Below are 14024 nucleotides of genomic sequence, written 5' to 3'. Positions count from 1 at the left end.
AACAGAACCTGCAAGTGTTAAAACTATATATATATAAAGAGGCAGATTAGGAGTGCATTGCTTCCGGAGAGAGTGAGCAGATGCATTTCGGCTTTTGTTTGTGTGAGGTCTGCTGAGCGGTCTAGAAGCGATCTTGAAACTTTGCTGACTTGCTGTTGCTCCTGCAGGCTAAGGATCAGGAGAACGACCTTCACGCTGCCAGCCTGGAAGCAAGGTCTTTGCAAAGGGAGCTAGAAGAGAGCATCGCTGAGCAAACAAACCTCCGGAGTGAAAATATAAACTTAACACGCACTTGCCAGGTGCTGGAACTGAAAGCTAAAGAGCAGAGCAGTAAGTATCGCTTGAAGTTACTCTTTCCGTGACTTAAGGGCAGCTGGCATGTGTTCTTTGGCCTGAATGAAAATTGGAGTGTTTGCTTCACTCTGGGTTTCGTCCTAAAATACCCAATCTTACCATCAAATTTTCGTGTTTTGTTTTTCATTTTGAGCCGAGAACCATATTGCAAAATTCGGAGAAGTACAAAATTTCAGAACATCTACTTGTGCAAAGAGATGTGCTTATTAATGGGTAAAAATTATCCAGTGTCCATGCATTGGGAGTGATTTGAAGGATCCAATTGGAGCCCAATGTATTAAGAAGGCAGAACAATCTGATACTCCTTACCCAGCTGTGACCTGGAACACATCTGAGAATTCGTGCCTCAAATGCTGCTGCTTGGAGGATGCAATGTTTTTTTGATCTTTAGATACTGTCCAAGTGTATTTTTGTGCTTCAAACCACTTTTCTTCCTGCCTCCTAGGAGAACTTGGTGCAGAGTTCCTCTGTTAACAAAGTGTTAATAGAGGCATATCATTGGTGTCTATTCTGAATCTCGCTCAGAAATCAACATTTGCCTGTCCTTATGTTTTTATGTGAAAGTGGTGCCAAGGTCTGTTGTGGCTTAGCCACAGTTTCTTTAGGACTTGCTGTTATTGTTGGTGCTATATATGTATATGAGTTCCTGAATACCAAGGTCCAAGTTTGGGGCAAGTACTCTTTGATGAGATAATCCCGGCAGAGATTTAAAGTCACAAAATATGTAGCAAAGTAAAGTGCGGAAAGATAGACCTTTAAAATATGCCTATCCAAGTGAGTTCCAAAATTTCCCTCTCCCCACAAAATATGAAAAGACTACATGTTTGGTAAGTTAAAAATTGGTTTACTTACAAACTCTTCAAAGGTCAGATTCATATGCTTTTGCATACATCAGTCAGATAAGTTGCACAGGCAGTAAAACATAACTTACTTACAAAGTGGTGAAAGTTCCTAGTTTATTGGTATAGGAAGTCAAGAGTGACTGGTGAGAGCTAAGCTGCAGGAACCAGCTCAGACCTCTTCACACGCTGAGCTTCTAAGGTAATCTGCACAGGGAACAATAGGCTTGATTACCTATTTCCTCCCTAGGTAAGAGAAGTGACATGGCTAAGCCTGATAGCACAGTTTACTCTATGGTATTAACCCCTTCATGCATTAATTAGACTTAAGCATGTTGGTTATATGTGGCTGGTTATCCCACCATTTTTGTACTCATATTGGTGGACTGCTTTTATTTTGGCTAAAGAAGACAAACCCTTGTATAATTTGGATAGTTTCTGATCAATCCTTGCAACGTCTTGCTTCTTAGCTGCTCTTGACTCGCTCAGGCAGAAGCATTTTGAAGGACTGTTATGTGGAGTTCTTTGTCAGGTATTATTATTATTATTATTATTATTATTATTATTATTATTATTACTGCAAAGTTAGTGAACCCGAGCAGAATTGTGACAACATCTGCAGTTTGCTGGCTACCTTAAAGGTAAAGATAAAGGGACCCCTGACCATTAGGTCCAGTTGTGGCCGACTCTGGGGTTGCGGCGCTCATCTCGCTTTATTGGCCGAGGGAGCTGGCATACAGCTTCCGGGTCATGTGGCCAGCATGACTAAGCCACTTCTGGCGAACCAGAGCAGCGCACAGAAATGCCATTTATCTTCCCGCTGGAGTGGTACCTATTTATCTACTTGCACTTTGAGGTGCTTTTGAACTGCTAGGTTGGCAGGAGCAGGGACCGAGCAAGGGGAGCCCCCCCCCCCCTGTTGCGGGGATTCGAACCGCCGACCTTCTGATCAGCAAGTCCGAGGCTCTGTGGTTTAACCCACAGCGCCATCTGCATCCCTCGCTGGCTACCTTACCCATCCCAATTTTACAGTGTTCTGCACTGCAAGCTTCCTTCCAAGACGTTCTGTTTGCTTGCTGTAGTGTAGGAAGTTGCCCAGCACTTAATTGGATGGTTTGTCCCTCTAGTCTTTCCCAGAAGTCTCCTCCAGCCTTACCTGGAGATGCCAGGGATTGAACCTGGGACCTTCTGCATACAAAACAGATACTCTGCCACTGAGCTAGAGCAGCTCCCCAGTAGGATTTGGCATTACCCCTTCCACTCTTGCTCCAAGCATTGACGTGTCACCTCTAGTACTGTATTGTCAGATAGAATATAAGCCACACCTCCAAAACGATCTCGCGTGTGATGTCAGGACCACTTGACCCAGGATACTAACACCCTGCTGAAAATTCTTTCAATTAAACAGAGCTGTGCCTGTGATGATGAGAGTCCTTCATCCAGCCCAAATGTAAACGAAGAGATAAGAACAGGGCAGAAGGTAAGCCCTGGCAGCTTCTGACTCTTTAAGGGAGAGCGTGCACGGTGTACGAGAAGTGGAACAGGAAAAAGTAGCTTCCTCTTATTTGAAGTGCAGCTTTTCACCCTTTGAAAACCCCACAGCAGAGATGATGCAATTCATGAACGTTTAGGTACATGAGCTGGGCGATATATCAATACAGTGGTACCTCAGCTTTTGAGCATCTCAGAAGCTGAACGTTTTGGAACCCGAACGGCGAAAACTCAAAAGTAATTGCTTCCATTTTTGAACGCGCCTCGGAAGTCAAACGGCTTCTGCTGCCTGTTTTTATTTTTCTCCATTGGCTTTCCCAACCGCCCTTTGCACCTCGGTTGTTAAATGTTTCAGAAGTCGAACGGTCTTCCGGAACAGATTACGTTCGACAACCGAGGTACCACTGTATATCGTCCAAAACCGGTTTCAGGTTCACATTGTGATAATTGTTTCATAATATTTGAGCTGGCAATGTACCGCGAATCACAATGTGTGTGAGGGCTAGGCGATACCTGGTTTTCAACATCGCAATAACTCACCAGCTAAACATCATGATAACTCACCAGATAAGTATCACAATAACTCACCAGCTAAACACTGCAATCTTATCAGCTGCTAAACCTCACAATATCACCTGCTAAACATTGCAATGTTACCACCATCTAAGCAGCACAATGTGGCCCTACCACCTTCACTATTGGTGAATCCAGGGCTAGTTCCACACTAGTGCCTTTTAGTGAGTTATTTTTCCCACAATTAGCTAGAAAGGAATTTAGAATAAAGTTCTATACAGCACTTAATGTAGTGATATACTCTGCAAAATGCCTTTCCCCCATTGAGAAGATCCAAACTGGTGCTCATGTTTTAAACTGAGCTCTTAAAACAGAGAGGTTTGGCTGGCACCTTCATTATACGCCTTTTAGCGCCAGGCGAAAACATTCCTCTTCAACCAGGCCTTTGGCTATTTAACATCTGGTGCCTTTTGAAATGTGTTGTGGGGTGGATTGGTTTGTGTTTGTTCTAATCCTTATTGTGTATTTTGTGTTTTTTATGTTGTATATTTATGTTAGGAACTGCCCTAAGATCAACAGATGAAGGGGTGGTATATAAATTAACTACTACTACTACTGAACCTAAACTAAGGGCCCATTTACACATACCTTTCCCCACATACTTTCTGGGTCCACAATTTCCTGGTCTGTGTCTGAATGGTCTTCCCCCGCCCCTTTTGCCTTATCACTTTCACCAGGAAAACCAGCTCTTTCATGCTAATCAAAACAAATGGAAATTTGGGTTTTCTTGCATCAGAGAGTGGCCTTTCATGGGGGAAGCAGTAGAGCAAAAAAGATAATAATAATATTAATAATAATAATAATAATAATAATAATAATACCTGCTCGGCTACAGATCGGAAAAATGTGAACCTGAGCCTAGAAAGAATGAAGGATAATGAATGTGGGTGAGCCAAAAATCTTAGAACTCAATGCTTCAAGATTTCTAGGGCTTCCTTAACAAAACCATCCCCATTCCCGTGAAGGAAACTGCAAAGTTATCTTATCCTCCTCTAACAATGGGGATGTCTTTGAGCTAATGCTCCGTTTTTTAAAAGGTGGGTGGAGATGACTACAAAATTGTCCTTCTAACCCATGTGCCAAGTGCTAGATTGCTCTCTATTGACAAAAGCTCCATCAGCTAATCGCGTGGCAAGTTCCGGGTTTTGAGGCGGGGCAGTGGGAGTAAGAAGGCTTATGCCTTAACTTTTTCTTCTTCACTTAGAAAAACTGCTGCTACAAAGGATTCGGGTACCAAGAGAATCTGCTGTTTGACTTGTCCTGGTCACATGCTTCAAGGCGCCGGTGCTTGCAATATTCTCCACTACTAGGTAAGATTGAAAATATATCCCCTTTATTCTTTGAATGATGCAGTTCAGCAGGGATAGTGCAGGCTTTTCATACCAACACAACGTAAAGCCCTTTCCTAGCCATGAACACCTAAAGTCCTTTATTTTAAGAGCATCCTTTCAGGTGACAAGAAAGACTGGAAACCGGTTGCACCGTGCTCAGCCGTGAGGACTGAACTACTTTTTAGGATAAACATGTTGTTGTCGTCCCCCCTCAAAACAAAATGAAACAAAAGCATAGGCACCACCCAGACCTACGTTGATGAAAATAGGGTACATTTTGGACCTGTTTTGGAATGTGTCACCAGTCCAGATTGGGGGGCCCACACAGTTTTCTGGCTGAAAATCCCTACCCACCCACACCCCAATATGTAGTCTAGTCTTCAGTGAAATTTTAGCTAGCTAGTTCAGCCCCACGTGTTTTGAGAGGCCTCTGAAAATTGCCAGTTAGTTAGCCTTGTTCTGTGGGATTCTGGGAAAGCAAGGTTACAGATTGTGGCTCACCCCATACATTTCAGGCACAATTGACACCCATGTTGACGCATATGGCCTCACCCATGGAACCTTAGAAATCGTAGGTTGTTAAGGGTGCTGTGATTTGTAGCTCTGGGGGGGGGGATACACTATAGTTCCCAGGATTCCTTTGCGGAAAGCCATGTCCTTTAAATCTACTCAGGAGGTGGTGAGCTCTTTGTTGGTGGAGGTTGCTAATCAGAGGCTGGGATGGTCATCTTGTTAGAGAAGCTGTTGCAAGTCTCTTGCACGAAGCAACAAAATGGATTATACGACCTCGAAGCCCATCTATGGTTCTATGTATGCTTTTGACAGATGCGTTGGCCCTTGATCCTCTCCAGCTGATCCAGAGGAGCTCTGTGTCCAGGGCCTTTGAAAATACGAGAACCCCGTCTTCTTCTGGACAGAAACATCTGAGAAATGGCTCCATCTCCGATGTGAATCTGGAGGGGCACAAGTAAGACCAGTGGCCAAGTTTTTAAAATATAGGCTCCATGGGCACTTCTTCTCTGAATGAAGCTGCCATCTTGGACAGAAATGCCTCCAATGTCTCACTCTTGCCACTGGCCAGGGAATAACCAGGGCAAGGCTTGAGAAGCCCAAAAGTTCACCAAGTATAATGAGCAGAGCTGGCATTGGAGGAGGGGGTCCAAAAACGTCAGTCTGCCATCAGCCTGTCCCAACCTGCCCACTTTTGGAGGGACCAGTCCAGGGGCCGGCATGGCCTCTCGTCTTCCTCCTCCCTAAGTCTCAGTGTTGCAGTTGCAGAACTCAGCAAGAGGAGAAGGATGCAGACAAACCTAGATTTAGTTGACCCTACATCTCATTTATGGGACGCAAGTGGCGCTGTGGGTTAAACCACAGAGCCTAGGACTTCCCGATCAGAAGCTCGGCGGTTCGAATCCCCGCGACGGGGTGAGCTCCCGTTGCTCGGTCCCAGCTCCTGCCCACCTAGCAGTTTGAAAGCACGTCAAAGTACAAGTAGATAAATAGGTACCACTCCGGCAGGAAGGAAAATGGCGTTTCTGTGCGCTGCTCTGGTTCGCCAGAAGCGGCTTAGGCATGCTGGCCACATGACCCAGAAGCTGTACGCTGGCTCCCTCGGCCAGTAAAGTGAGATGAGTGCTGCAACCCCAGAGTTGGCCACGACTGGACCTAATGGTCAGGGGTCCCTTTACCTTTACCTACCTGTCATTTGCTATGGATCCATCCAGTTGTTGTTCTCCCTGCCTCCCCCCCCCCCAATCCCAATGGGCACCAGCCACCCCGAGAGTTGGCAAACCACATTTGTAAGCTAGTGAAATAATAATTCACATTGCCATATAAAGTTCTGGGGGTGGGGGACCCTTAAGGCCATTAAATCCAGAGTCTTAAATTGCAGAGAGAGCTCAGTTGGTAGAGCATTTGACTCTTAATCTCAGGGTTGTGGGTTCAAGCCCCACGTTGGGCAAAAGATTCCTGCATGGCGGGGGGTTTGAACTAGATGACCCTTGTGGTCCCTTCCAACTCTACAATTCTGTGATTCTACCTGAACTATACCACTGGCTATGACACCCGGAACAAGTAGATGTCTGCCTAAGTCTGGCTTGTTTTCCACTCTGGCCTACAGCCACTTCCTCAACACTCTTTGTGCGTCACGGCCAGTGGGCCTGTTCACCTATGTAAATGCTGTAGATAAAAATATCCCCTGTGCAGCTTGCTTTAGGAGTAACGATGGTGAAGCGCAATGATTTGGCTGCCTCATGCAAATTAAGCTTTCTGCCATCAGGTGCGATGCCCAGTCTGTTGGTAACCAGACCGATGCAGAGCTTGCCTTAGCCAGAAGGATGGATGCAGACTCTACCAAGGTTAGTCTTCTTGAACTCAAGTTTCCCATCAGTTCTGAGTGACAGCACAGCTTCTCTGGGAGAAAACTGGATAGTTTAAATCCAGTGGGTGGGGGCTACAGTTTGTCATGTGGGGAGAGAGCTTGGGGGGGGGGGTTGCTGTGGCAGAATGGTTCCACAAGTTTATTCCCCACCCCCCACGGTGGAGAAGCTTTGTGGGTTCGTATTAAACTCTCTGAAATACCTGTATCCTGGTTCTTCTGGGAACAGTTCTGCAAGACAATGCACTGTTGAAAGATGTGCTTAACTTTCATTCAGAGCATGAGCTAAGAAAATACCAGATCCACATTAAGTGTAATGCGATGTGCTTTTTTTCAAAGGGGTGAGGATTAAAAATCCTAACCACTTTAAGGTTGTGTATGCACAATACATTTAAAGCGCATCCACCCTCCAAAGAGTCCTGGGAACTGTAGTTTGGTCAGGGTGCTAGGAATCGTAGCTCCGCAGGGGTTAAACTTGCAAACCGGACCTGTGATCCTCCGATGAAGGGCTATGAGCAACTTCTGAGCTATGAGCAGCAGAAGTAATTAGATTATAATGTTGTGGTTATGGTGTAATAGATAGAAGGTAAGGTGTGGCAGAAGGGGGGGAAACAACTGCATGGGAAACGATAAAAACGAGAGAAAAGGCAAAATTGGGTTTTGATTGCATATGTTAAAAATGTTGAAACTTAATAAAACCCAAAGGGAAGAAAGAGTGGGTTTTCCTGGGGGAAACAGTGGGACAAGCAGGAGTCGGGATGAGCCCCAAGTTATACAAACGCTAACTAAATAATAAGTGGCCTCTTGATTTTTCTTGGCCCTGAACCTTGTATGAATTTACGACTCAGTCTAGCTGGGGCCAGTGGGGGAACTGCCCCCTATAAGGAAGGGGAGGAGCCCGTAAACACATCCAAAATAAATAGTGACGGTCTGGGATTGGATTTTTAAAATGCCAAACACAACCCATCAATTTTAGAAGGGAAACACTGAGTGTCTTCATCTTTGTTTGCCTTTAATGGCTTTTCTGGGGCTCTCATGGTTGCTTGAGGTAACTGGATGGTGAGCTGAAGAGGTCTGTGGTTTATTTTTGTAGCCTTTTCTGGCAGCTGTAGGAAACAGCTGCTGCTGCAATGGCTGGGAACAAACTAGCATGCTTTCCGCCAAAGCAAATAGTATGCAAATCCAGATCGTGCAATAGCTAAAGATTTGCATGTCAATATACTTATCCAGTTAGGAATCTCTCTCTAATACTCAACCAGCCTGCCTTCTTGTTTGAAATGCTTCTGGGATTTGATCCAGGCAGCGTGGTGTTAACAGCTGGAGAGTGTCCTCTTCCTGCTTTGAGTATATATGCTAAACATATAATATATGTTAGAATTCCTGCTCCATGATTGCAGTCATGGGATTGTTGTCTATCACATGACGGTATATGTTTTGACTCCACAGAGTGAGAAATGACGGAGACTGGATGTTTGTGTTACTGTGTTCCTTGAAGTGGGACTATCGCCCTTTGTTCTTTTTCTCTTTGCTGTCTGATGCTAGAGAGAGAGGGAGCCATGTTGCAGTGCTCCATGTGTGTTTATATGTAAATAAAGTAGATCAGCCAAAATGCTGAGTTGCTGAGGTCTGTTATGCAACTGAGAAGACTCTGCGGATCCCTAAGTGTGCCGGTGTCGGCTGGCATCGGTCACTGTGATGTTTGGGCAGAAGAAAGCTTTTGAAGCTCCCGAATGAAAGACCAGGAGGGAGAGAACATGCCAGTCGGGCATGTTTCTCTACCAGGGTCCTACTCGAGTGTAGGATGACCTCCTAACAATTTATATCTCTCTATCTCTCCCCACCTATCCCAGGGGAGTGATGCTGGACCATTGACAGATGCGCCATCTAGGTGAGAATGTTTGCATGCATTTCATAGTCCACTTCCATTCTGATGTTGAACCATGCATTCAAATTGGGCCCTTGTTCTTTTAGCAGCGAACAAAGTCCACCCCAGGCGATTTCTTCCTCCACTTCAGAATGCACTAATGGAACACATGGTAAGCAACAACCTGGATCTTGCTATTGCCAAATGTATGAATTACTTTTGTGGGTGGTTGGGGTTTTCACATCTGCCAGGAAGGAAATACTATGGAGGAGATGAGGAACCTGTGGCCCACCCAAACATTGCCGGGCTCCAGTGCCCAACATCCCTGGCTATGCTGACTAGAGCCAGTGGGAGTCAAAAGTCCAACAACCTCTGAAAGACCGCAGGCTCCCTGTTCCTACAGCTGTGGTCTAAACCACTGAGCCTCATGGGCTTGCCGATTAGAAGGTCAGCGGTTCGAATCCCTGCAAAGGAGTGAGCTCCCGTTGCTCTGTCCTAGCTCCTGCCAACCTAGCAGTTCGAAAGCACGCCAGTGCGAGTAGATAAATAGGTACCGCTGTGGTGGGAAGGTAAATGGCATTTCCTTGCATTCTGGCTTCCATCATAGTGTTCCATTGCACCAGTAGTGGTTTAGTCATGCTGGCCACATGAGCAGGAAAGCTGCCTGTGGACAAATGCTGGCTCCCTCAGCCTGAAAGCAAAATGAGCACCGCAACCCCAAAGTCGCCTTTGACTGGACTTAACCATCCAGGGGGTCCTTTACCTATAGCCTGGAGAGCTCAGTTGGCAGCCTCTGAAACCTTCTAATCTGTGGGCAAATCCAGACAGCCTGTCTTAGCTGAAAATCTGACAGCACCACTGTTAGGAAGTCTGCTGTGCCACAGCCTGGAGGCAGGGGCACATGCCTTGCATGCACAAATCCCTGGGTGTGTTGAGTTTTTGTAAGGTCCTGGGTAGCAGGGCTGGAAATGACCTTTGCCTGACATCTTGGAGAACCACATCCAGATGCAGACTGGACACCGTAACTAGAAGGAAATGATTCTCCAGAGTTGCATCCCCTTAACAGCAGGTTGTGTGGCAAGGCCCCCAGACCAGCCCCTTGTTAAAATAAATTCACACGGACACAGAATATTTAGTTTAAGGTTACTGGCAAAACTTTAAGCCACTACTTTATTGAATTACAGAAATCTGGGTGGTATTGGCTTAGGCATTGGCATAGACTATACCGGACACCTGCCTGGCTTGCAGGAAGTCAATAAGGGTAAACCACCCTGTCAGGGAACTGCCATCGGAGCCAGGAGAGGAGGTAAGGCGCACCAGCGATGCAGGAGAAGGGCCCAGCAGGGAGAGAGAGCACACTTCCTCTGAGGAAGGAAATCGGCGTGACACCAGGAAGAAAGGGGAGCCTGGGAGGACTTCGGAGAGAGGGCTCCAAGACTCTTCCACAGAGACCAGCAGGGAGAGCACAGGACCTCCGCTGGCCACGCCCACTCTGCGCAGAAAGCTTCCGCGCAGGGAGGCTAGGCGGAGACTTGGTGTCAAAGAGCTTTTATGCTGGAAAAAGTTCAGGAAGCGCCCACTGACGGATTCTGCCAGTGACTGACACAGCCACGGAGTAAGGGCTGTCTAGCCAGGGAAAGGTTTAGCCAGACAATGTTGCCTAGAGCAGCGGCCACTTATGCACGAACAACCCCAATTCCCATTACACACCCCAAGAGGAAGCCACATCAAGGGAACCTGTCTGTAGCTTTCCTCGGTGTCCCCAGAGGCCTGGCATGGCCCTAGCCCCTCAAGCAGACTTCGGACAGGAACCAGGCCCTGGATTCCTTTAACGGAATACCCTTGGTCAATGGAGGGGCAGGCGATAGCTGACCTCCCCTCCACCACAATCCAATGAGCCAATGCCTAACCGCCAAACCTTACAAAGTTGTGAGGAATGCTACCTAAGAGGTAGGCAAAAACCAAATGGCCCATGCCAATTTGCCAAATGGAAAAAATTCCTACCTGGCCCCTTTCCCAAGACAGGCAACCAACCAACGTCCAAAGCAAGGCCAGAGAACACATAAATTACAGAGCAGGTGGGCAGGTGTTCGGCAGCGCAAAGCAGGTGCATAGCCACATCACACTGCAACTTTTAAACTCCTCACAATCCCCCCACTCAAAAATGATTGGCCAATAGGTCTGGGGTGATTGTGATGCCACCCTGGCATGAAAGTGTTACTCCCCCTATGCCAGGGTGGAGGGAGGAACCGAGCTGGGGGCCTGCCCACAACCAGGACCATTCTAATGATGATCCCACTTGTGTTTTCCTCTGCTATGAAACCAATGCAAACCATTAGAATTCTGAGAGATGTGAGATATTGGACATTATTTTTTGTTGCGATTCTCCCTACCCATTGCAGACTTGGACTCTACACTACTGCACGCCGTAGAGGAGACAGTCTGTGAAGTTACTTTGCTGCCAGGTGAAGAAACTGCTGCAAAGGAAGGAGCTAATGGGGAGACTTTCAGCAAGAGCCCTGGTATGATACCTTTGGATTATTGGACTCCATCCCTTCTGCTCCAGCAAGTCCCTTGGTTTCTGTGGTGGGCATAGAAGATTGACAGGACACTTCTCCACCAGCCTGCTCACTTGCCTGCACGACATTCCACTTTTCCTGTGGCTACCAGGCCAGCCCTTGGATACAAGGCTGTCCTAATCCTAAAATGATTGGTGTTTTTGTGACGCTAGTCAAATTTTCAGAGTAAACTCAGCATCTTAAAGAGCCTTTAAATGCACCTGTACATGCCCGCCTCTGCCTCAAAGCTTCCCTTTTTGCAGAAGGCAGGGAGTCACTTGTGCATAGACAAAGGATGTGCTGCATTTCACATTTCAGGTAAAATTTTGATGAACTCATCTTGACCCATGCCAGTGCAGCACTGTTGTCCCACCCGAAAAATATACCAGTGGACCAATACATGCACACTCCTGCTTTGAGCTTCCCTGTTGAATGAGATGATCTGCTCTGATTGCATGTTTCATTTTTGTTTTTAATTATTATTTCTTCCATCCACACAATTCAGCAGGAGATCCTTCTTCATCTGAGGACCTGGCTAGCGTTGCTGTGTGTAAAACCAGGCAGAATGACAAGTGAGTTTCAGGTCCTATGGACATCATCCCACCCCCTTGGTCCCTACATGGTCACCTTCTCTCTCAAGCCTCCATTTTGTCAAGAATCTTAGCTAGTAAAAGAGCACAGGAGGCCTTTGCAGTTCCAGTAGACAAACCTGTGTAGGTTTCCCAAGCCATCTGGTTGGCCACTGTGAGAATAGCATGCTGGACTGAATGGGTCATTGCCCTGATCCAGCCGGCTCCCATCAGATGTCAAGGGGAAAAGCAACTATTTGACTTTCAGAAGATCTCTGAAGGCAACCCTGTATAAGGAAGTTTTGTAATGTTTGATGTTTTATTGTTTTTAATATTTTGTTGGGAGTTGCCCAGAGTGCCTGGGGCAACGCAGTCAGGTGGGCAGATTATTATTATTATTATTACCACTACTACTACTATAGTAAAGGTAAAGGGACCCCTGACCATTAGGTCCAGTTGTGAATGACTCTGGGGTTGCGGCGCTCATCTCGCTTTATTGGCCGAGGGAGCCGGCATACAGCTTCCGGGTCATGTGGCCAGCATGACTAAGCCGTTTCTGGCGAACCAGAGCAGTACACGGAAATGCTGTTTACCTTCCCGCCGGAGCGGTACCTATTTATCTACTTGCACTTTGACGTACTTTCAAACTGTTAGGTTGGCAGGAGTAGGGACCAAGCAACGGGAGCTCACCCCGTCATGGGGATTCGAACAGCCGACCTTCTGATCAGCAAGCCCTAGTCTCTGTGGTTTAACCCACAGTGCCACCTGTGTCCCACTACTACTATATTTTATTTTAATGTTCTGATGGTCTGTCCTAACCCCATTTAGTGGTGGCAAAATCAGTGGCAGCAAAATTGGCTTTTTTGGGGAGACTCCTCTGTTTCCTTGAAGCACTTCTTGTTTCTGGTGCCAAAGGCACCTTATTTAGAGCTGGTCTCACCCAGTGGCGTAGCGTGGGTTGTCAGCACCCGGGGCAAGGCAAGTAATTTGCGCCCCCTAACCCGTGGATTTGCGCCCCCTAACCCTAACCCTAACCCTAACCCTAACCCCCAGATGTTGCGCCCGGTGCGGCTGGCCCCCCCTGCACCCCCCACGCTACGCCACTGGTCTCACCATCTCTGAGTGGTTCCGGGAGGGCAGCACTGGACTGGAGGATTCTCCCTCCTCCCCCCCGAACAGATCTGAGAAAAAATATTCAAAGTGCGCTCCTTCAAACCCCATCACCTCTCCTATAACCAGGGAACTTGCCAGAACTCAGCTCTGGCACCTATCAGCTGGGCGCCATTGCCATTCTTAAGAGAACGATGGAGGTGTTTGTGGTGAGTTCTGGCACCTTTTATTCTAGAAAAATAGCACTGCCTATAACCACATGGTCTGGTGGTGTAATATTTGTCTCTTCTGTTTTCAGTGTGTCTCCCAATGAGAAGGAAGTGGAGGTAAGCTTTTCAAAATGTTTGCTGTTCTTCTGCCTTCTCTCCCATGCCAGAATCAGCCTCCCCTAACCTGGTGCATTCTATATATTTTGGACTACAGTTCCCATCATCCTTAATCATTGTTCTTGCTGGTTGGTCCTGCTGGGTATTGCAATCCAACATCAGGAGGGCCACCAGTTCTCTCCATCCCTGGTTTAAAGCTGTTTGGATATCTGGCATTTGTTCAGAATTGCAAGTGAATTGTTTTTGTCATCCTGCTATGTTGTGTCCATTGGATCTTCTTGTTCCTGGTTTATTATATTATATCAATGTCAGCATAAAATGTGTGTCCACAGCATAGGCTCTTCCAATTCCACACAGATCTTGTGAATAGCACGCCACTACTTTTAGGTTTATCCTTCATTACTGGTCAGTTTCACCTCTTTTTAAAGAGAAGCCATTATCTGCTTGCTTTCCACCTGCAAGGACTAGTCCTCTACTTCTTCTCTGGCCATCACTTGTAGCTGAGTAAGATTGTCTTCCATAACATGGTTTTAACAATGAGTCCGTAAGTGACTGTGGAGGCCAGTTCTGGATCCACACGTCCTTCCACAGTGGGGACATTGGTTTCTGAGTGGGAGCTGATCACGGTGTGG

General features: G+C 46.7%; 1 protein-coding gene across 1 annotated transcript in view; it reads left to right on the top strand.

Moving 5' to 3' along the window:
- IRAG2 (inositol 1,4,5-triphosphate receptor associated 2) overlaps positions 1-14024 on the top strand; it is a gene marked incomplete at its 5' end in the record, with an annotated part of 63008 nt that overhangs the window by 32477 nt on the left and 16507 nt on the right. Inside the window, 11 exons of the mRNA XM_081879441.1 lie at positions 138-330; positions 1664-1725; positions 2602-2673; positions 4462-4567; positions 5414-5555; positions 6867-6945; positions 8816-8853; positions 8937-9001; positions 11232-11351; positions 11893-11959; positions 13365-13392. Of these exons, the coding sequence (XP_081735567.1) occupies positions 138-330; positions 1664-1725; positions 2602-2673; positions 4462-4567; positions 5414-5555; positions 6867-6945; positions 8816-8853; positions 8937-9001; positions 11232-11351; positions 11893-11959; positions 13365-13392 (972 nt within the window). The remainder of the gene's footprint in view (positions 1-137; positions 331-1663; positions 1726-2601; positions 2674-4461; positions 4568-5413; positions 5556-6866; positions 6946-8815; positions 8854-8936; positions 9002-11231; positions 11352-11892; positions 11960-13364; positions 13393-14024) is intronic.

The sequence above is a fragment of the Podarcis erhardii genome, assembly GCF_964252035.2.
Source record: "Podarcis erhardii genome assembly, chromosome: 10".
Lineage (NCBI taxonomy): Eukaryota > Metazoa > Chordata > Lepidosauria > Squamata > Lacertidae > Podarcis > Podarcis erhardii.
Note: the sequence above shows the minus strand (reverse complement) of the source record. Positions and strands in the feature narration are given on the sequence as shown.